At 33.5% G+C, this 24,918-nt stretch overlaps 1 protein-coding gene across 1 annotated transcript; it reads left to right on the plus strand.

Moving 5' to 3' along the window:
- Nucleotides 1-9,995: 9,995 nt before the first annotated feature.
- LOC136971898 (uncharacterized) lies at nucleotides 9,996-10,676 on the plus strand. Its single transcript, XM_067266423.1, has one exon. It carries the CDS (start codon nucleotides 9,996-9,998, stop codon nucleotides 10,674-10,676), a length of 681 nt encoding a protein of 226 aa, XP_067122524.1.
- Nucleotides 10,677-24,918: the final 14,242 nt, after the last annotated feature.

The following is a 24,918-nucleotide window of genomic DNA, read 5'->3' on the forward strand; positions in this document are numbered from 1 at the left end:
TTCTCTTCAGTCGAAGACAGGTATTATGGCATGTTCCCGTGAAGGGCCCCGAATGATTGGAAATTTGTCCAATATATCGGCAATTTCCTCCAATCATTGCCTACGATTCGTATCATCTGACGGGATAATCTGATGTGTCAATAAGACAGATAGTGTGAGAAAATCAAGACAAGGTGCAGTTTAAAGGAATCTTATCTTCCTTTTTACCATAAAAGTAAAAAGTTTGTCAGGTTTTAACAGGAGGTTTTCTTACTTTATGTGTCTTTTATTACATTAATTTAATAAACTATTTTGCTAGTATTTTTATTTTAACACAAATATGAATAAAGAATTTCAATAAAATTATGAGGTATTTGTATCCTAAAATACATGGCTTGTCTCGATCCTCACATAATATTCATTTATGGTTTTCATATCGTATAATAAATTTTAATTATTCACAATGTTATTTATTCACTAACATTGATAAATTTGGGAGAATTTTTAATAATAATTTCTTGTATTGAAGGGTTTGTACCGATGAAATAAATTGCAAGAAATAGAATTTTTTTATTGGTCGATTATTAATTTAAAACAGACAATTATCCGCTAATACAAAGTAAAGTTTATTGTCTAAATTTACTTATTTATACCGTAATTTCTACGAAATACAATATATTTGCAATACTTTTCCAATATAACGATAATACTTCTAACAACATTATAGCCATTAAATTACATTCCGTTTAGACTTCAGCAACTTCTATGAGATTTTAATTGAATACAAACGTTGACTTCTGTCTGATATTAGCGATGTTGAGGCCGAAGTTTTAAACGTGAAAACGTGTACGTCGGACGTTCAAAGCCGCTTTCCTTTAAGCCTAGAAGTTTGTAAATAGCGTTTGGAATGTCGAGCATGATTGTACTGACTTTTCAAACGCCATTATCAAACATCTAGGCTAACAGGAAAACGGCTCTGAACGTCCGACGTACACGTTTTCACGTTTAAAACTTCGGCCTCAACCTCGCTAATGATAAAATTGGATGTGACGTTTATAGTGGAATTATTTTATACCAAAATATCAGTTTATACGTGAAACTTTCTTCGGGAATTATTTAATCTCCATATTACGAACTTTTTCGATCGACTTTGTTGCCGTAGTTTTGCTAAAACCGTCTATAACTTTTTCCAAGAATTTGATTTTATTTACTTTAAATTCTGATTTCTTTGGGTTTATGACAAAGTTTGTATTGTATAGCCTCTCTAATACTTGAAAGTGAGCTCTGCATTACTTAATTCATTGTCAGACCCTGACAATGAAATAAGTAATGCAGAGCTGTGCTTATATCGTCGATATAATTCCGAACTTTTTCATTTTCCAAGAGATTCTCCAGTACCTTATCCAAATCTTTTTGGAATAATCCCGGAGAATTTTTCCAACCTTGAAGCAAACGAGAATACTGATAATGTAGTGACAAAAGCCGTGTACTTTCTAGTCTCTTCACGAATTCCAATCTGCCAAAATCCATCTTTTAAGTCCAATTTTGTAAAATATTTACATTCTCCAAATAGACAATATCATCAATTGATGATATTATCTATTAAAGGAAAGGTATAAGGATCCAATTCAGTTACTTCGTTGATTTTCATATAGGTTATGAGCCAATCTATAATCGCCAGTCCCTTTGGGAAGGGAAGCGTAAGATGTTTTTTCTATTATGCCTTGTGCTAACAGGTCTTTTATTTTGGTTCTTAACCACTGATATTTGTCACAAGACAATCGATACAGTTTATATTTAAGCACATTCGTATCTGTTACATTAAAATCGACAGTGTACTTAGGGGATCTGGTATAATCGGGTTGATCGATGCCGGGAAAATTCCAAAAAAAGGTATTCTTTTTGTAATATAATTCTGTCTGTTTTAACTAATAAAACTTTCTGCTTACCGAAATTCCAGCAGATGTTAAGTTTTTTCAATGTGTGAATCCCTAGCAAAAGATCATAGTCCATTTCCTTAACGATAATATCTTCTATGTGTTAGGTTCGATCTCTAAACTTTATAGTGGCCAAAACACCTTCTTTATATACAGTAAGTGCTCCATTAAATGATGTTAAGACTATATGTATCGGGTGGGATTGTTGTTTGCATTTATCTATCAGTTTAGGACTAATGAGGTTGACCGTGGATCCTGGATCTAGAAAAACCGAGCAATGCACGTTATTCACTGCCATTGAGAAAATTCAGGGATCATTATGATTCGTGACTAAACAATGATCTGATTTTGTCAGAGGGATCGGTAAACCCTTCCTTACTCGTTATTTGCATCTTCCCTATTTTTCAGATTCTCATCCAAACAGTTACTACTAGAAGGGGACCATTATCAATTTCATTCACGGAGGTGAAACTTCGGTTACCATGAATATTATTATCTCTTCTTTCGATTTTCTTCGGTGCCGATTTTTTGGTAGGTACCAATTTGCTCAATCTGACATGTAAGCTTTTTTTGTCATTTAAATTGTGTTCTAGAAGAATAGTTTGCATATCAGCTGGTAATCCACGCAATACCATGGTGATAAAGCTTTGTTCCCCAATATCCGGATATGCAAGTTGGATACGCCGTTGTTTTTCGAAATAATATTCTAATAGTGAATCACCACGGTATTCCCACATATCCACTAATATGGACAGTTGGATCCGATTCTGTCCGAATACACTAAGAAAGGAGTTTTTCCATTCCTCTCAATTATCACCGACCCTATCTAATACTCGAGAATTGTACCAATTTCTTCTAAATAATTTCGAAGGTTACGGGTTTTTTGTTCTTCTGTAATCCAATTGTGAGATGCACACACGAGTGTTTGTATGAAATTATTCAAATACGCGCTTCCTCCGATTTTCCATCATATTTTTCTATGATGATCGTATCGCGAGATGAGTTTATTGACATTTTTTCGATGGTTTGCCGAAAAGAGTTCATAATCTTGAACGTTTCGGCTTGTTGCTTCATGTGCAGCTTTTGCAACTGAACCATTTGAGCCAACACATCCGATTTCGGGTCAGACGAACTGTCTGTAGGGGGAGAACGGTCCGAAGCGGCCGTTCGTATTAAAGTTTTGTTAAGATAAAGCTCGGCTTCTGTCTCCGATAATGAAATAGATAGTGTCCGATAATTCGTCATCGTCCTGATGGCAGTTTGAAAAACCGAGAAGGACGAAAATGCGGAATGATTTTCGATTTCTTGAAATTCTTGATCGACTTCCATCCATTCGTCTTCTCCTTCTAGTTGATATCGGGAGATAATGTAGGAGTCTTCGATCTTCTGAACCAAGAATTTGAAAAGCATGATTCTACTTCAAGACTATATAAATACAACTGTGTACTGAAATCCTGTTGACTGCGACAATTTGTAATATTACAAATGTTAAAAATACAACAATTTAACTAAAAAGAAAGGTGATCACAAGCACAGATGAATTTTACGTCCATTTCACATATGTCCAGTGTGAAAAAAGTGGGAACCTTTCTCTCCTCTATCGCCTGACCATGCTATTCCTTCCCCTTCGTGACCCCTCAGTTCCCCCCTCAGACCCCCGAATTCTTGACGATTGCAGATGTGAAGTTAATAGGGAAAGGTGCTATTGAGTAGCAGATTTTAAACTCTTCTTACAAGTTATAGTTGAATATATACGTAAAGTTATAACGAATACAATATAATCTGGATAGCTAAAGTTACATATGTGTTACGTGCAAAGTCATAAAACATGGCAAGTAGATTTGAAGGTACGAAAAAATACCTATGTAAATTGTAAAATAAGTAAACTGTAGAGAGTTTTAAATAAAAATATAAATAAAATGGATACCCGTATATTATAAAATGGGAGTACGATAAGTTAACGGAAGTGGTAAGAATACAGATGCTTGTACATTCTAAAAAATAAAATCTATTAAAAGTGTAAGTTAACAGATAAAAATATTAATAAAAAAATATTTATAAATTATAAAAGGAGAGAGTATAGCGAATAAAAAATATATAAAAAAATTTGTATAATCAAAAACAATAACACTTATTAAGATGATGTGTGATTATATTTGTAAGACTCAACTGAAATTTACATGAACGTTACAGTGGGTAATATGAAAATATGAAAAGATACTGGATATGAGGAAGGGAGGGATATCATTAATGAACTATTCTTATCGCTGTAGTTGCACATCTCACCAATGACAGTGCCAGTGTTCAAAATTCATTCTACTTTCTGTAATTTTGCTAATTCCTAGATGTTCGAAAAATTTCGTATTAATAATGTATTTTCTCTTTTAAAAATTTTGACATAGTCTAGTCAGAGCTCGCAATCTACAAGACATATAACTTGCATATAACGGCTCTTAAGTGTTCTTTGATTTTAAGTTTTAATTAATGTTCTGCTGGTTTCACTCACGTATGGATTAACTCAAACAATCTTATTCTTACTCCTAACAATTAAATCGAGAACAAGAGGCAATCAAGTGCAGATAAGACTTTTTATTTTGCTAGATATACAGAGATTTATATAAGCGAGTTGCGTAAATATACGAATAGCTAACAGTTATAAACTACATACAACACAGTAATAAATAAGTTTTGGATATTTTGGTGCTCAACCAATAGGTCCACGAGGCGGGGTAAGAAATGACTTGTGAATAATTCTCAGCTCATGAAGTGAAAAATAATAGAAATTTTTACCAATTTTTACATAAATCATAGTTTTCCGCTGCCACAAATATTAACAAATTTCATCATTTCGACTTTACTTTTATATCGAAAATGTGAAACACCTATCAAGCAAGAGATTCCATCAGGGTTCCGCTTTCCATTGAAACTTCAATCCGCCATTTGTTAAACATCAATCCCAACGGCAAAGTCTCATAAATAAATTTTTATACGTGTGACCTCGATGTTTGAAATAGGCAAAAATTTCTATAGTACAGCATAATGCATTTAAACATTTCTTTGATAAACATGCATAAAAGTACCTGACGAAGGCACGTTTCTGCTTTTGCATGCATTAAAAATTTGTTTACAAAATTGAACCCTGTCACTTATATTGCACACGTTTAACATCCTCTGTGCGAAAGCGTTCTGATAGAGTTTACTAATGCTAACCATATTGTTGCGGAAATGAAAAAAGCACTGCCGAAGTCACCTTTATCGTCAGAAAATCTACAAAAATATAACAAATTCGGAAAACAGTCAGAATCTGTTGTAACGAAATGGGACATCTGGATTATTCCATAAATCTTCATGCTGAAAATTTCGACGCTCTCATGCAATAACTTGGTTTTCTGATTGTACATGATTTTAAATTCGTCACAAATGCCAAAAAATTCATTGAGAATAGAGACACAATTCGCAATGTTTTATCCTTTCAAACTTTCAAACTTCTGTAAGAGAAATAAAACTGATCGAAACACGCAATTTGACTATATAAAAGCAGTGAAAAATCTCGCAAAATGTGATAAGTAGGTAGATGATGTCTTTACCAAGAAAAAATTAGATAGGTTTTACAAACATCAAACTCAGAATATGAAACATTAACTGCATTGGTTGTAGAATACACTGTAAAAAAATTATGCTATTTTAATGTCTATATATGTTAAGAAATCTTTCTCGATTTACAAAAATTTGCTTTTAGCAAACCAGCAAAGCTTCGCATTCGATAGCATAGAAATGGTGATGATATGTGAGAATTACACATTTTCGTTTCACTGCGAGGAAAAGTAAAGTTTTACAGTTGTATATGTATCGGATTTTGTGTTTTCCTGCATGCTAACTCAGAAAATAATATGTCATTTCTCGGCAAATTTATGTTACTAGTGAAATTGCATATATTAATTCACAAATGTTGCGAATCATAAATACATAGATAATCCGATTTTAAACACGGACCAATTTTCTACCATTTTAAAAGAAAGTGTCCACCATTCCAGCCCTCAAATTAGTCAACTTTTTACACCAAATATTCCGCATTGTAGAGATAACTGCTAAGATAGAGCGGGCATGCATCCAAAGCCGTTTCCGATAATAAAATGGACTTATTTGAATATCAGATTCACTCGAAATTAAGAAATTTAAGATTATGAGTATTTTACATTTAGATTTTAATTTTTTAGAGTTAAATAGTTTCAAAATAGTTCAGAAGGTTAAATAATTTTCGAGATTTTGATAGTTAGACAAATTCATATAATTATGTTCAAAGTCATACTAATTCTAAAGGTTAAATATTAGTCTATTTGAAGTTAAAGTAGTTTTAAAGTAACTGTTAACATAATGAAGTAAGTTGTGTTAAAGATTTGAAGTTTCAACAATTAATTAAGCGGAATGACACTCTCCGGATGTGCTTTGATTTTCCGAATGCAACGAATTTGATTTTTTAAATTTTTCAACGACATTTTCTATTAGAACGGAAATTAGCGCCAGTAAATATCCAATGGAGAGGAGAAAGAAATGTCCGTAGAAGTTCTCACGGTTAGCGGTTTCTCTTCTGATTCAGATACGGCATCGGGAACTCTGTCTCTTGGAAAAGTTACATCGTTGATTCCAGACTCAATTATTCTGACGATTCTGTGAAAATAAGATTATCATCGGCCTCAATTAGATTAATATTACGAAATATAATTTGCTTAAAGTTAAAAAAGTATAAACACTTACAACTTATTCATGTCTTTTCTATACGGAAATGTTCGTCTGACGACGTAACCAACAGAAAAAGTTCCGATAACATCGTCAGATATGTACCATTTTCCTCTTATTCTTTTTCTAATTTTTATAATTCTGTATATATCGCAAATAAAGGCGAATTTTCCTTGTTTTAATCGAAAAATTGCTTCGTCGTCTCCATCCGAGAAGTTACCATTTTCTAATATGTGATCTCTTATGATTTTTCTCTAACCGCCTTTCGATTCCTGGGCAGAAACATAATAAATAACGATTAGTCTTAAAGTATTGTCATAAATTATAAAATACAAATAACCTTGGAGACTGTCAAACTTTGAATCTTCTAATCTTAAAATAACATTACAATATTTGAAAATTTGCGCAATGAATATTCCTAAACAATAGATAAATCGTAAATCTAAAATAGATATAATTGAAAAGTAGAAACATCCTGATACTTTATTTCGGTTATAAGAACTAACTGTTTAACCTCCATTATTTACTATAAATTCGGCAAAAGGCTTAGTCTACCGAATATTACAATATTCATATATAATTTATTTTATACATTTTTGTGTAAGAAATGGAGCTTTACACCCTGACAGGGAAGAAAAGGATAAAAGAAACGTTTACTGGACTGTAAAACAAACGTACTACACCTTTTAAGCATCCAGTAGGAAGTTTTATTAGATTAAAAACGTTTTCGGCCGCATTAATCAGCCTTCGTCAGTTAACGAATAACAAAAACGAACAAAATTCGAAATTACAAAAAAAGAAAAAAACGGCGTTCGAAATTTACAAAAAACCTGATACACGTTTTGATACGAAAAACGGGGCTTAAACCCGTCAATGCGCAAGCGCGGTTTTTTGTAAATTTCGAACGCCGTTTTTTTTTTTTTTTTGTAATTTCGAATTTTGTTCGTTTTTGTTATTCGTTAACTGACGAAGGCTGATTAATGCGGCCGAAAAACGTTTTTAATCTAATAAAACTTCCTACTGGATGCTTAAAAGGTTAAGAAAAGGATAATCTCAGAAACCGCCCAATGTGTAAAACTGGGAATCTAGGTGGAAAAATTTCATTTTCCAACTCAACTAAAAGTGTTAATTTATTTGATATCTCGATATCAGAACATCCATAGTATCTGGAAACGGAATTAAGTTTGCTCGAAATGCGAAGGGGTAGCGGAGGTACGAATCAAATTTGTCCCCAACTTGCAATAGACATGCATAGCTCTGCATGTAGAGCTTGGCCATGTTTATGTAGTTGGTTCGATCATTGTATGCCCATAGCAACATTCCGATGTTGCTATGGGCATACAATGATCGAACCATTATATATTTTTGTTCTGATATGAACAGCTGCGATCAAGAATATTTATTTTAATTATATTTATATTTTTCAATAAAAGTACAGTTTTTATTTTACCTGAAATTTAGTATTTCTTGAATAATTTTAAAGTGAGAATACTGTTTAAAAATTTGTTTCATCACATAATTTTCATACTTCGTTTCCTGAAATAGATTCAACAGTTTTATAGAAATTAATAACAAAATCCGTAACTACCGATAATGGAATAATTACCAATGCAATCCTCCAAGTATATCTCTCCATCTGTTCGTCTGAAATTATTTAAATTTTAATAACTAACTTTTAAAAATTTTGATTATGAAATGAATTAATATATATATACCTGTATATTTGTTGTATTAGGAGTGATAAAAAACTAACAACTATGCTAAAAGATCAATTAATACAGAAAAGAAAATATGAGTTTAAATTTACAAATAGGCAAAAATTTTATAATAAAAACCTAGCGGAGAAACTATATTTATTACAAATATCTACATACATCAAGGAACACCGGGGATGTAAACAACACTTTCCGGAACCTTTTACCGGTGTTAGACGCAAATCGAAACAATTTCCGTTAACGTTTTTGAACTTGGTAGTTCTTCATCAGACGGTAAAAAACGAAGAACGCAAAACGAATAATCGAACGAGTTTTTTTTAAACCGAAATCGAATGCTTCACGATGCAGCTGGTCGGACATGCGCATACGGTGCGAGTAGATGGCGATTAAAGGTCCGCGTCGATGAGGGTCTGCCAGGCTAAAGGCAAATTGAGTTCCTCTTTATAGTTAATGCAGGTGGTGGTGCGGCTGTGTTTGTAAATGGAGATAGCCTCCAACCATCTCAGATGTTCAGGGTGAGGCGATGCGATGATAAGCCTGGCTTGGTTGAGGGCCGCTTCGATGCCCGGATCGGTGGCGTAAGTTGAGAGTGCCGTAGAATTTCTCTCATGTAGAATGTCAGCATTGTGCTCACGTAATCTGATCCCCAAGGATCTCTTGCTTGAGCCGATGTAAACAAGGTTTCTGTCAAACCTGTGATCCTTAAGAGGAATGGAATAAACGCCCAGAAGTCTGTTGCGGTCGGGGGATCCTTCGCGTTACGGAGTATGTCCAAGATGGTGGGACGTCTTCTGTATGCGATTTAATACGGCGCTTGCGGGTAATCTTCTTATATAACTTCGCCACGTACGGATTATATGTGACGGGGATCCGTGTCTCATCCTCAGGTTGATTGGCGAGACGTGATCGGATGCCGGAGATACGTGCTGTGCGACGGTGACGGTTAGCTAATCTATTAATAAGCTTGTGGTACCCGTGGATGGTCGCTACGCGTTTGACATGCTCCAATTCGGTGGCCAGTGCTGCTGGAGTGGACGAATGCGAAAAACGCCCTCTTAATTAACATGTTGAAAGCGGCGGACTTGTATTGGAAAGGGTCACATGACCCAATAGGGATGTAAAGAGAAGGCATACCAGGTTTGCGGTAGACCGAAGTTTGTATATATGGTTCTTCAATGCTGATGTTTAGATCTAAGAAATGCACCCCAGTGCTGTTAGCTTGTTCCAATTCCACCGTCAAGCCATAAGGGTTATCATTTACCGCTTCCACGAATGCCGACACATCCGGTACAATTCTCCATAATAATAACATGTTGAAAGCGGCGGACTTGTATTGGAAAGGGTCACATGACCCAATAGGGATGTAAAGAGAAGGCGTACCAAGTTTGCGGTAGACCGAAGTTTGTAAAATGTGTCGGCATTCGTGGAAGCAGTGAATGATAACCCTTATAGCTTGACGGTGGAATTGGAACAAGCTAACAGCACTGGGGTCCATTTCTTAGATCTAAACATCAGCATTGAAGAACCATATATACAAACTTCGGTCTACCGCAAACCTGGTATGCCTTCTCTTTACATCCCTATTGGGTCATGTGACCCTTTCCAATACAAGTCCGCCGCTTTCAACATGTTAATTAAGAGGGCGTTTTCGCATTCGTCCACTCCAGCAGCACTGGCCACCGAATTGGAGCATGTCAAACGCGTAGCGACCATCCACGGGTACCACAAGCTTATTAATAGATTAGCTAACCGTCACCGTCGCACAGCACGTATCTCCGGCATCCGATCACGTCTCGCCAATCAACCTGAGGATGAGACACGGATCCCCGTCACATATAATCCGTACGTGGCGAAGTTATATAAGAAGATTACCCGCAAGCGCCGTATTAAAATCGCATACAGAAGACGTCCCACCATCTTGGACATACTCCGTAACGCGAAGGATTCCCCCGACCCCAACAGACTTCTGGGCGTTTATTCCATTCCTCTTAAGGATCACAGGTTTGACAGAAACCTTGTTTACATCGGCTCAAGCAAGAGATCCTTGGGGATCAGATTACGTGAGCACAATGCTGACATTCTACATGAGAGAAATTCTACGGCACTCTCAACTTACGCCACCGATCCGGGCATCGAAGCGGCCCTCAACCAAGCCAGGCTTATCATCGCATCGCCTCACCCTGAACATCTGAGATGGTTGGAGGCTATCTCCATTTACAAACACAGCCGCACCACCACCTGCATTAACTATAAAGAGGAACTCAATTTGCCTTTAGCCTGGCAGACCCTCATCGACGCGGACCTTTAATCGCCATCTACTCGCACCGTATGCGCATGTCCGACCAGCTGCATCGTGAAGCATTCGATTTCGGTTTAAAAACAACTCGTTTGATTATTCGTTCTGCGTTCCTCGTTTTTTACCGTCTGATGAAGAACTACCAAGTTCGAAAACGTTAACGGAAATTGTTTCGATTTGCGTCTAACACCGGTAAAAGGTTCCGGAAAGTATTATATTTATTACATTTTTATTAATAAAAAGCATATTTTAAATATGTTTGGTTTACGCAGAGACTATTCAACTACATAGGCATTAATAATAATCGTAATAAGCTGGAATATGTTATAAATGTCACCAGTTCTAGATTTCTGCAGCAACAATATTTTGTTCATAAAACGTTTTCCGCTGATTTAGCAGACATTTTCAAAATCGAAATATTATCCGATTAGAACATCAGAATATAATTTTTATAATTTTAAAAATTAATAATCCTTAGAATGTTTTCAAAAAGGAATGGGAAACTGTAATTGAACAAACTGAAATACAAATACTAAAATTAAAAAAATAAAAATACATTTCGGAACGACAGATCGATAGATAACATTTTATATAAAGACATTAGATTGAAGAACAAGCGATCACTTTAGGCCTATAAGAGGCACTGTTCATCGCCTACTGCATAATGTCAAATATCACGTCGATCCTACCACAGTCCCAGTTTTATGAAATACCATTCAGGCTGTTTCGAAAATCGTGTTAACAAATATATTGGTTAGTTGTCCGAAACCTCCAAACACGTCTTACTTTACATTAATATTATACATGTAATGCAAAGGGCACAACGACATTACTTATTATCTATCTATCTATCTATCTTCTTCTCAGCACTGTTTAAATCAATTAATAAATAAACACACCTGATTTATATTCGCTGAGCTTATTGTTTTATTCCGAACGTTTTCAGCCTACTATAATAAGCCATCTTTAGGCTTTACATTTTTTGTTCGAAATGGTAACATTCGAATTTATTTGAATTTGCATTTTAAGTTAACGGATTAACATACTCTCAACAGCGCTGCAAATTAACAAAAAACAAAAACATAAAGTAAAAAGTAAAATACAATAACTGAATAATAACGAAAAATTTTACATCCAGATTAATTAATTGTGAATACTAATTTCTACATACTCCAGCCCATATTTTTATGGATTATCAAAACCCATACTCTTTTCAATTTTGTACTTCCATGCCGATGGTAATGCATTTGCATCTTTTGAGTTTAAGCATCTGTCCCTCATTTTACTTTTGTAAATTTCTATTTTTTCCATTTCCATTGCGATGGACGGTGAATAATTTACCCTTTTCCTCCGGGATGTTTTCCTACACATATTCATTCTTTGGACGTCGTTTGAAATTTTTAAGTGCAAAAGAGGGGTCGCGGGCCAAAAAGTTTGAGAAACACTGATTTACGTCAATCAGCTTATCGTTTTTATCTGTCATCATCATTTTTACTCTGAGATAATGTTGACGATTTACAGCAGCTTAAATTGAATTAGGTGAATAAATTCTTATTAAATTTGCAGGAGGATGAGGTGTAAAGGAATAAAGAATATCATTCGTATTAGCATTATAAATAACAAAAAATTATAAAATTAACAACGCCATCAAACATTTTAGATTTAAATTCCAAAATCTCGTGCAACTTTGCTTCACTCGGATCAATCCTATATCCCGGTTCCAGGCGAATTACAAACCTTGTTACGGTAAAATAAATTTCAAATCTAATTGGTGGTTCGTTTGTTCCGAAAAATTTAATTAAAAAGTTATTTAATTTTCTAAGGATATAATTCTCATTTTGTGTACACCAACTATTCTTACCAAAATATTTAAACAGACTGCCATTAAATATTTCATTTGTAGAAAATAATTATGTCGGCGCAGCCATATGGTCTATAATTTCAATATTTTTGTATAATTTAATCAAAATGCATTGGTTAACGTTGAAATAAATATACATAACTCGATTACGACTGTAGTAATTAAAGTTTCTGTTGTTTTTGGCCGGAATTGTTTTATCTTTGAATACGATAGTCATAAACTTCTCATGTGTGAATAGAAGTTTGACCGCTTGTTTATTTCTTGACAAATAGTTATTAATATTAATATATAGACAAAAATAATTAAGCTGCAATTTATAAAAGTTGTTGACCTAAAAACTGCTACTGTCACAAGATCGTCCTCTCTTAATCTCGTGAAAAAGCTGTTAGACAAATAAAAGTGATGACAAGATTCGGAAAACTTAGGATCCGTATGCCCCGATTAACTATGCTCTAACTTCCCGTATAAAAGAGAAGTCGCGTGACTTCAATTCAACTAATTTCCTCACAACGAAGTTACGTAGATGACCGGCAGAACTTTATTGCCACGAGAAAAAGTATAATATACAGGACAATACTATGATAATTTAAGATTTAAAACATATATTTTAAATTAAATAATTTAAAAATGTGGTAAAAAAATTGCAGCCTGGCATTGTGACAATAGTATTTGCTTGTTGTTATTGAGAATATATCTTACGCTCCTGCTCCTCACTGGGATAATAAATAAAATAAACTCACCGCGAAAGAGGACTTGTTTGATTTGCTGATTAAAATTCATATCTCAACTTTTATTAGAATATTAATATATTTATATATAAGGTTTATTAAAATATAAATGTAAGTAACATAGTTATTAATATGTTGTGACTAATGTGAAAACTATTCACATTTCTTGAAAATTAACCACGTTTAATATTAAACTATTTTCTCTTTTGGAATAATAATCACGTTGTTATTCTAATAAGAATAGTATTGTGAAGGAAATATATAAGCAGTATGGTGTGACTGCACGAACATCAAAATCGTTATGTATATATTTTATCGAGATATAAATTGAAATAATTATTTTTATTACTGTAATTTCGATTCATATAACATTTTTACATCGATCGTGTATAGGCCTATTCTACACACATCTATTTTAGTACGTGGCACGAACATAACTATTTATTACAAAAATAAAATATTTTGTGAATTCATAATGCTTAATTTTACGATAGTTTATGAAACTTACCAAGTTATACGACGTTTCTTTGTCACGCACTGATAAAAGTTTTGGAAATTGCCAATACTATACAATGACGTACTTTTACGTTTAAAGTTTCGTGTGTGTTATACTTCTATCAGTTTCTTTCAACATTGTCAACTAATATGTAAATTTAACTTTTCAAATAAATTATATTTTAAATTTTAATATTAAAAACAAATTTAAAATCTAATTTTAATTACAATGCACTTTATTATTTTAACCAATATTTACATTATTTTCAAACTATTGAATTATATCAACCAATAATATAAATTGATACTAAACTTGAGGTGTAAGGTTGTATCTAGATTTTAAAAACCTTTATAAATGATAATATTTTATTGTTAGTTTTTACATAAATGTTATTACAAAGAAACGTCAATTGCATTATCAATTTTGTAGAAAACAAATCATAAAATTACGGGTTGCAACCAAGCGCAAATATACGAAATTTACTATATTTAGTATGCATTGTCAGCAGAATCGCCATTTAAAATAATGGTGTAATAATAAATAATTTATTTTTATATTATTTAAATATTCTATTTTGTTGAATTTGTCTTCATTACATTTAAAAATTTATGTATTTAGTTTGAATTCTCTAATAGCTACCATATTATGCCGAATTTGAAACAAAACAATTCAATTAGCGTATCAAAAGTACAAACATAAGAATATCGTAAGAATACCTAATTAAGTTGAATTGAACTTTTACTTAAAAATTAATCTTTTCTAACAAAAACCGAAAAGATTTAAACTTCTCTGTTTACAAAAAAATTATATTTAAAAGTAACTCTACGTGCACGCAATGCCTTTTATACTCGTGCCAGATAATACAATCGATTGTAAATTATATTAGACTTCACGAACCACGCCATATCATATTTAAAACAGTTGAATATTTTTCTATCTAGAGTCACAGTAAAATGTTCTCTTCAGTATTCTCAATTCTTTTCATTTTTTACATTAATACAATTTTGGCAAACAACGAGAATAAAGGTAATTGCATTTAAATTCTTTGATTACATTTATCTGTTATAATTTTAATTGTGTTTTATTTTATCATAAATTAAATTACATTTAATAAAATATAAGTTGATGAAATGTCTTGTTTTGTTTTTCGTATTATTTTCTGCTGAGCACACTGTATGTTGAAATGTCTATAGTTATAAATGCTGACTTTTTATTACTTTGTAATTTTTTTTCGAAATTTGTAACCAATTTAAAGATTTATAACGTTGATAGTCTGTTCATTAAAATATCGTTGATTCGAGTACGGTAATATATATTTTTTTCTTTTCGACTCGAGTTTCTCATTTTAAGATGCTTGACGTTTTCGTTTTGCGCCACAGTTTACAAATGATTACTGTCTGCCCACAAAATATGCTGGTTGATGGTGATCAGTGTTTCACATTTCGTTTTCGCAATGGAAAAAAAATTTACAGTAGTTTATGAAGCATCAAATCAAAAATAGCAAAGAAACTTTTCCACGACACGCCACAGTGTGGTACTTGAATGCATTCTCTATTGATTTGTGTGAGTATGAGCATGAAAGTGGTGAAATTGTCATCTGTTTCAAGCTCATATAGTTTATAGTCTCGATAAAAAAGTAATATGGCGTGACATTCTCTTCGCACGTTGTCACTCCCATAGCTCGAAAGTAGGAACCCAACATCGTCGGCTATTCTGCAACGTCGATAAACTTGTGGATAGAGACATTTCCCATTAAGGAGTCTATGTAATTTGCATAACTCAGAAACACATTTGACCTGTACAGCTTTCGTCTGTGCAGAAGCAGTTTTCGGATAAATTCTGCCAGGATTTGCAGAAGTTGTTGTCAGACTAGGTGACGAATTTCTGTAGTCAGTCGTCAGTGGAGATGGAACCTGGCCAACTAAGTCGAGAAAAACCACACAAGCAGATTAATTTCAAACTATATTTATGTTTTAAATCAATTTTAGATGAATTACATATACGGAAAATAATATTTGACTCCATTTATATAAATTTAGTAATGAGATAACAAACAATACATAAATCTACCGAGCAACTATTTATTGTGACATGATCACAATGACGGTCTGCAATTTGTAATTATAATTATAATTTATTTATTTTAAAATGTATGCTCTCAACCTCAAATTAGTGCTGTACTATCTTGCTCCTGTACATCAATGTCAGCAATGGAGTCGTGCCGGTCATCTATCTGAGGGAAAGGTTTTCAATTGAAATAACATGACTTCCAGTTTGCACGAAAGTTACCTTATGGTTAATGGAAGGTTCTTTGTCTATAAGCTCCCCACATCTGATCTCGACTTTCATCTATCTAACTCCGTTCTCGAGATTAAGGAATGACAGTTAACACACAGACGACAGTAAAAATGTATAGGTCTATAATTTTTAAATTGCAGCACAAGCTAGAATTTCAGAAATTTTAACTTTAAGAACAATTGTTGTTTATTTTGACATTTGTACTCATGTAGATCCATTGATAATTATATTCAATGTAAATGAACTAATTGATCAAAAGAATTAAACTAAATCAAGAGTTTAATTAAAACTTTAGATATAGAAAACAAATGTAAAAAGTTAATGAACTGAATAACTAATTATACGACTGACACAACTTATACAAGGAAAAAGAATTTAAAGCTGTAGAATAAAAAATAAAGATATTTATCGATTGCTTTTTCTTATCTTCTACTGTTAAACTACTAGAACTTCAATAGTTTATTTTATCTTTAAAAATCGTATAATTTACAAAATATAAAATATGCTAAAATATAAAAACTATAATGCAGAAGATTTATTTTGTAAATTTCGTGATTGCAATATATAATTATTCGACAAGCTAGTTCGTGATATGCCGCTATTGATCTGTGCAGACATATACTTTACTTCTTGTGTTGCTAATGGTGAAAATTTTTTGAGTTTTTTTATTGGAAATTTAGCCTACAAAACTGGTAAAATAATTGACTAAAATTTGCGTATAATTGTGAGTAATTACTTGCAATTATTCCAAATTTTAAAAAGAAGAATATAATCAAATAAAAAACATACAGGCAGTTGCCACACATTTCGTGTGATGCCAGTACCATTCGGCCGATGTATGATTTGGGGCATCGCATTTTTCGTCACGTACAATCCTGGTGCACATTTTTGCTACTTTATGGGTGAACCGGTTTGTCACATGAATTGTGAGACTGGTGGTTGGGCTTCCAATGCAAGCCTTGGTGCAGGTTGCACCAACACTATATTCTAGAAGATTATGTCCGATCGCATGTGGTATGGTGATCTTCCACCAGCCCGGACAGAATTCGCATTCTTCTCTGGACAGATCTCCCTTGTATCGAACATTTGTAAGATCGGGTTCCATATCAGGCCACATACCGTCCATCAGGCCACATGTGTGCCTCAGTGTACGCGGCTTAACCAGGATAAATCGGACAACCGTTAATCCTCTCCTTGATAGTAGGCCTGGCCTATAGCGGCCCATATCTACCCGTTGTGGTCATATTGCTTACCGAATAAACTGGTGTCTGATGCATATCTTTATTTTTTGATCGTTTGCATATGCCTGTCACTTCTACCTATCTTGTTGTGAGCGTGTGGCTAAGGACATTGCTTCTTGGAGTTGCAATTTCACTTTTGAGGAGTGTAATACTGATATTCTCTAAATCCTTACTGCCCTACAGGGAATTAGAGAGTATTTTATTGACGTATCCTGGACAGACACGACTAAGAATTTCTGGTGTATTTAGATCGGTAGGTATCGTATTCCGCATTTTTATGCCACGCTGCATTCGACATGCGATAGACACCAAATTGAGGTTGTAACGAATTACTGTCACCTTCTCCTCTATAAAATAACGTGGTATAGAGTTCTTCACAAAATAACAAATTTATGAATTTACTTGTTGTTCAATATCAATTTCTACATTATATTTTTCTCTTTAATTAGATGCTATTTCTTTTATTCCAGTAAAACAGAATATTGTTTTTGGACATTTTGGTATTCTTATTGGCATTATTATTACTGTTTGAAAAGGGAATTGTGCTATATTTTTTATTTTGTTATTTAAATCACTTTATAAGTTTTAAAAAAATTAATTTTTAGAAATAATATTTTATAATTCATTAATAAAGCTATATTTTGGTCTCTAACCTAAAAGTATAAATTTTACATTTCAATTTCTAATAATGTAAATCTCAAAAGATTTACATTATTAGAAATTGAAAGGTAAAATTTTAAAAATAAGTTTATATTTAAAACATTTCTGGTTAATGTTACCTATGGTAGCCAAGATGGCGGCGGGGAAATTCTGGACCGCGGTGGGGAAATTTTTTCACTCTCCGTTCGAGATTGCGACCGGGATTACGTCATGATTTCGTCATCAACTGAAGATATCCGTAGAGGGCGCTTTGATTCTTCGAATTGCGTGTTATCGGAATTATGCAAATTTTTCCTCCGAGTATGAGTGGGCGTCTTGTCGTGCCGAGAGATTTCGTTGGTTTTTTCTTACTTTTGGAATTTTTGTATTACGAGGTAATTTGTAATGTTCTTAATTTTATTTGCGAATTTAGGCTGTTGGAAAAGTTGTTTATATTGAAAAGTAGGCTAAGCGTTTTCTGTGATTTTTGGAATAGATATTTCGCAACCGAGTCATGGCGGATTGTGATTTAGAATCGGACGGATTTTGGAAACAGTGTACTGGACGACGTTTTTATCAGTTAATCGAAGCGGAGTATTCCGAGTTGGGATTAGACGAAAGAATTGATGGCGGACTGAAATTCGCCGTGAAATTAGGCCTCCAACACGCCGAGGAAGTTTGCAAGGAATGCGGCCAAACATGCAAATTGATTTATCGCAGCGACCGGAATTCTTGCGCGATGCGTTGCCGAAAATGCAGGCGGAATAGTTCGGCTTTCGATGGAACGTTCAAAGGGAAATGCGGCAATGTTTCGTGGGCCAATCTGTTGGCATTCATATGGCACTATATTGGTTTAGAGTGCACGACGAGTAATTCGGCAATTTCCTCGGGCGTTTCTAAAAAGGCAGGAATAGACTGGGCTAACCACGTACGTTTCGTTATGTTAGTGTCCTTACACAATCTGACATCGTTTAAAATAGGAGGCGTCGGCAAAACAGTGGAAATAGACGAAACAGTGATATGTAAACGAAAATACGAGAAAGGAAGAAAGATGAAAAGCACTAAATGGGTCGTCGGAGGTTTGTGCCGGGAGGACAAGACTTGTTTTATATGCCAGGTTAATGACAGATCTGAAATAACTCTCAATTGGATCATTTCGAAATACGTTAACTCCGGCAGCTCAGTGTTCACAGACGAATGGAAGGGATATAACCACATCGACGATTTAGAAGGTATAGAAATTTCTCATAAAACAGTAAACCACTCTGAAAATTTTGTCAACCCGATTACAGGCGTTCATACTCAGAATATCGAAAGATTGTGGGGTCACTTAAAAAACAAGAAGAATTTGCCGAAACATTACACAGAAGATTTGTCGGATTCGTATATGTACGCATTCATGTATAAGAAGTATCACAATTGGACGTTAAAAAATCCCGGCGAAAAATTCCACACCTTTATCAAACACGTCAGAATGATATTTCCCGGTCGCGGAAAAGTACCTAGTTGGAAAGAACCGGAGACCATTCCGGCCGCTCCCGCACCTATTGCCAAGAAGAAAAAGGTGGAAAAAAACGAGAACATTGTTAAAAGAAAAGCGCAAAAGAGATCCTCTTCTCATGCCGGAGAATCAAGTTCAGTCGACGGGAAACGAAGAAAAAGAGGAAAGGCTCAGTAACAAAGTAAGTGCTCTTGTTTTTTCGTTCGTGTGTTTTTTAGTATTCTTAATATAGACCGTCGGGTAGAAATAACCTTCACGTCGCCGTTTAAATGTACGGTAGAAAGAAAAAATTTCGCGGTCGCCGCGTGCAATATACGGGCGGGGGAAAAATCCCTGCCGCCGTCTAGATTGTAGGGTAGAAAAATTTCCCCGTCGCCATCTTGGATACCATAGGTAACATTAACCACATTTCTATTCTAATTATTTCGTTTGTGTTAAAAATTATTTTTTAACTTCATTAATCATAGTTTGAAAGTACATAATATTATTTTGAAATGTACATAAATATTTTAATATTAATTAATTTTACCATTTTTCTTTCTCACACACAATGCAGTGTAATTTAGCGATCACTTGGCTTCCTTTCATCTTTATTTTAGTTAATAATTTTACCATTGTAACGCGTTTTAAAATACAACGTAATTCACTGGAGACTCAACACACTTTCTTCACTGTATTATGACTACAGTCATATTTGAATAACTCGTAGTGTAAAATTTTCATCACAGGAAACGATTCGTAATTGTAAAGACTATTCATCTTGCTATATTTAATAGTTATTCAGAACATTCATAACTTATTATGGTGAAACTGGCATAAAGTTATATTAAAATATATTTATTTTTGTAGATGGGACAAATCATACGTACGTATGGAAATTAGTTGTATTTAACGTGAGTAGTGTCAGAAAATTTACAAGTATAAAATCTACATATATTTCAAGATTTTTCTTAAATTTTCAGAGTACAATGTTTATTAAAACTGACGACACGCAAACGCAAATTACTTGGTGTTTATACATTGAAATATTCGAAACTTTAAAAGATGTTTTAAAATTCAAGTATGTCTTGCTTTACTGTACAATATTTTTGTAAATTATTTATGAATTTATTCTTATTTTGATTACACGAAACAAGCTCATTTTAATGAGTATTTTTAATATCTATATATTTAAAATGCTATCAATGTGTATATATATGTGTGTGTTACGGTCAAAACCCGTTTTTAGTTAGAACGCGTTTTAACTAGTATATACTGGATGTCTTTGTTAAAACCCGTTTTGTCTAGTTAAAACTAGTTTTAACTCAAATTCATTTTTGACTAGCAGTGAATTCTAGTTTTAACTAGACAAAACGGGTTTTAACAAAGACATCCAGTATCAACTAGTTTCAACTAGTTAAACGCATCCTAACTAAAAATTGGTTTTGACTGCAACATATATAGTGATTCGGGGTAAGATGGTAAGCGGGGAAGATGCCTACTTTTTGATATTTTCAAACGGTGACGTCAGATATTGTCATGTGTTTGTATGATGAATTGTTGGGCCAATATTGAGTGCGGAAAGCTGTAGTTGGCTACCGTTACCTCATTTTCTACATCTGAGAAGAATAAAAGCAAGATAAGAACGAAGTTTTTCTTGTGAAATGTTTCTAGAATCATTTTAAAACTAAAAGTTAAAATAGAATTTATTAAAAATTGCGTAAAACAATTAATGTGTGATGTAGTTAAGAATCTAAAGTTTCTATTGTGAGCTACTGCCGATCCCGATCGGACATGATAGAACACGTGACTCCACTAGGCATCTTACCCCGACAAATGAGAAAGATGCCACATTTTTCTTGGGGTAACATGCCTATTTTTGTTAATTGAATACCAATATGCCTATTTTTAATAAATTTTTGTTTTCTTGTTTTATTGTAGGATATGCATAGAAATTATATAAGGACTTTTCAAAAAGGCTTTTGGACTGAAAAAAGCATTCAGCTAGCTATAGAGCACGTTAGAACGGGCGGAAACTTAACAATACTTATACTGTGCTGTTATACTTACTATGAAGTACTTTGTACTACATATGCAATAAATTAAATTTGGTTAAGATATTCGAAAATTAATTTTATGCAATTATATTTGTTATCTTACCCTAATAGCATTTGGCATCTCACCCGGGTACTTGGGGTGAAATGCCTAAAATGCCAGACAGTAAAAAAGTCGTCATTGCAAACACAATATACAATTATTTTTCATATACTCCAAAGTTTTATTTGAAAAACATGCTCAAGAATATGATATTTTCGTTAGAGGCCTCCGAAACCCAAATTATCGCTTGAATTTCCTTCATAAGCAAAATGTTAGGCATCTTCCCCCGAATCACTATACACAACTTTATTTATTTCCCCCAAACATATTTATGTAGCTAAAATTAGTTTTAACTAACGTTAAAAGTTAAAATTAGTTTTATCTAAAATCAAAACACGTACAGCAGTAAATTAACTAGACAAAACGGATTTTGTCTAGTTAAAACTGAAATTTACTGCTAGTCAAAAATAAATTTGAGTTAAAACTAGTTTTAACTAGACAAAACGGATTTTAACAAAGAAATCCAGTATAAACTAGTTTTAGCTAGTTAAAACGGGTTTTAACTGTAACATATATAAAAATTATAATAATTTCGTGTGGTTTTTATAGATATGAGTTAATTCGCCCATTTGCAACAAACTTCGGATATGTAGATGAAAATGGCGTTTGGAGTGGTATGGTAGGACACTTGGTGAAAAATGTAAATTTTTTTAAAATTGAATTAATTATTGAATTCCCTTATGCATTATTTTTACAGGATTATTTATTTGCGTAAATTTTCGAACTAACCATATTAAGAGCCAACAAATAATTTAACATATGAAATATCTTTTTTCTCTAGGAAGGTGATTTTATACCATTTCCATTGTTTTTGACCTTCGAAAGATATAACATTATTCAGTATATTTCAGCAAAAATGTTCCAATCGGTTTTGTTTATGACAAGAAAAGGCGGTAAGCATTCAAATTGGGATTCGATCATCAAGCCCTTTACTTTGAAGGTATTTACTGTATTGAAATTTAATGATAAAACCATTTAATATATAAATGTTATTAGATAACTGTTAATTAAGTCTAGCTCATAATATTGTGAATTATATTGATAATACGCCTGTAGATTAATTCACTTCTTATAAATATCTCTCATCCTTGTAAAATAACTGATAAAGTATTTTGTTAGTATACATGTAATAAGAAACATATAATTTTTACTGCATAATTGATTATAAGGTTCGGCAGAGGCAAGCCGCCATGTAAACGAACGAACTAACGAACGGCTTAAGAAAGCAAACCGTATTATACCGAAATTACACCTTTTTTCTATCTAAATTCACATTATACACAATATTGAACTTCCTTAAATTATATTAATCTGTATTCAATTAATAAAATGTTCGAATTCTGGATTAGTGGTGGGAAATATTCAGTTCACCTGAAACTGTTGGAACATATGCAAGTGCGAAACTATCGAATATCCTGCAATTCTGTATCAATTATATAGAAATTCTGCATAGCAATGATCATTGGATTTTCTCCTATTACGATACAGAACGTATTTGTATACACTATTCTATAAATTACGGTAAAGTATCTCTGGAATCCAAAGTACTCTTACTGACATTGCGTCCTCATATTAATTCTGACATATGTGAAGTTTCCGGGCGTACAACAACAACCAAATACAGTTCAATACGGTTTATGTGGAATGGATTTTGCTGTCTCTTACTAGTTGGCTTCAAACCCGATACAATTCGATATGATCACAGATAAATGCGTTCTCATTTATTGAGAATAGCAAGGTTGAGGCCGAAGTTTTCAACGCGAAAACGTGTACATCGGACATTCAGCGCCGCCTCCTGTAAGCCTAGAAGTTTGACAATGGCGTTTGGAAAGTCAGTGGAATCATGCTCGACATTCCAAACGCCATTGTAAAACTTTTAGTCTTCTTCTAGGCAAATTTCGCGAAAACGTGTACGTCAGACATGTTTTCGCGTTGAAAACTTCGGCCTCAACCTCGATAATATTTCGTCTAAATTAAAACATTTTTCACAGATACTATTTAACGTCAATTTGATTTGGATGCAATTCGAATGACCGTTGTTCTAACATTTTCCCACTTCCTCAAATGATATTTAATAGCAGATGTCAACATTAGTTTTCTTTTGTTTTCCTCTTTTTCTTTAGAAAACACAGATTGTTCAGTTTCTTGGTGTTCTTCATTTAAGAGTTCTTGAAGCTTTTCTGTCATCAGATCAGTTTCAGGTTCCATTGTGAGCGTTTCAATGTTCCTTATTTCTCAGATGTGATTTTCATTACTCATTTAGCTGTTTGAGTCTTCCTGATTATATCTTTCTTAGCTAAGATTGTACCTACTGTAGACCTGTTTAAGCCATACTGACTAGCAACATCAGATATCTTTTTTCCATACTCTACCATGGCTATTATCTCTTGTTTGGTTTCTATGGTGAGCACAGTTCTTGAATGTTCATACATTTTACGCTCTATAATGTTATCAGTTTTTTTAAAATAAAAAAATATAGAAAAGCACTTACAAAAATTCACAGAACAGAAATCAACTAGGGCACAAAAACATTATGTAAATGTGAGGCTCAGATGAAAATCGAAATTTGCAGTTAAAACATTAACGAATACCTAATGGGACAGTTAAAGTTTCGCCTTTAGAAAATAAAAACCGATGCGAAACTTACCGAGTGCCTGACAGTCTAGCGATGACTATAAAAATTATTTCTATCAGAAAAGTAAACAGAAACTGGAATTACATGGAAGAGTTTGAGAGTTCACAGGAATACTATTCGATCGGTATTGAGTTGATCGTCAATGTGGTCCTCTCCCGAGCTCTGATAGGTTTCGAATTGTCACCTAGAGACGAGGGAGGACCAATCGATACTCACTATTTTATATCACTTCTTGTGTTTGTTCTGTGAGGTGTTCGTATCTGAATATGTATTTGTTTTCTGAAAATAAAAATCTTTCCCGAAAGTGTTTGTTGTGTGATTAGTTTGCAGTCTGTATTGTTCGTTAACCGATCACCCACTGTATAATTACCTATATTGCATCGTTGTCCACTTCTTATAAAAACAGATTATCTAACATTATAAGGGCAAATGACCTATCAGTTGTTTATGAGTGAATGGATGTCGTTTCTAACTCGAGGACTGCATTGTTTTTTTTAATGATTCTTGTGAAGTAAGAGTGAACGAGTAATCCAGCACATAATCTGATAATAGTGGTAAGGATTCGCATCACTCAGACAATATAGAAAACACTCGTTATTACTCAAATCATTTTATAGATCGCAACAGAGCACGTGGCACAATTTTCAGATAACATCATTATCAGGGACTTGTAAAAAGCACAGTAATCGAATTTTCCAAAGATGCGTGAAACCATTCCA

The sequence above is a fragment of the Centruroides vittatus genome, unplaced genomic scaffold (assembly GCF_030686945.1).
Source record: "Centruroides vittatus isolate TY-2023 unplaced genomic scaffold, ASM3068694v2 contig_273, whole genome shotgun sequence".
NCBI lineage: Eukaryota > Metazoa > Arthropoda > Arachnida > Scorpiones > Buthidae > Centruroides > Centruroides vittatus.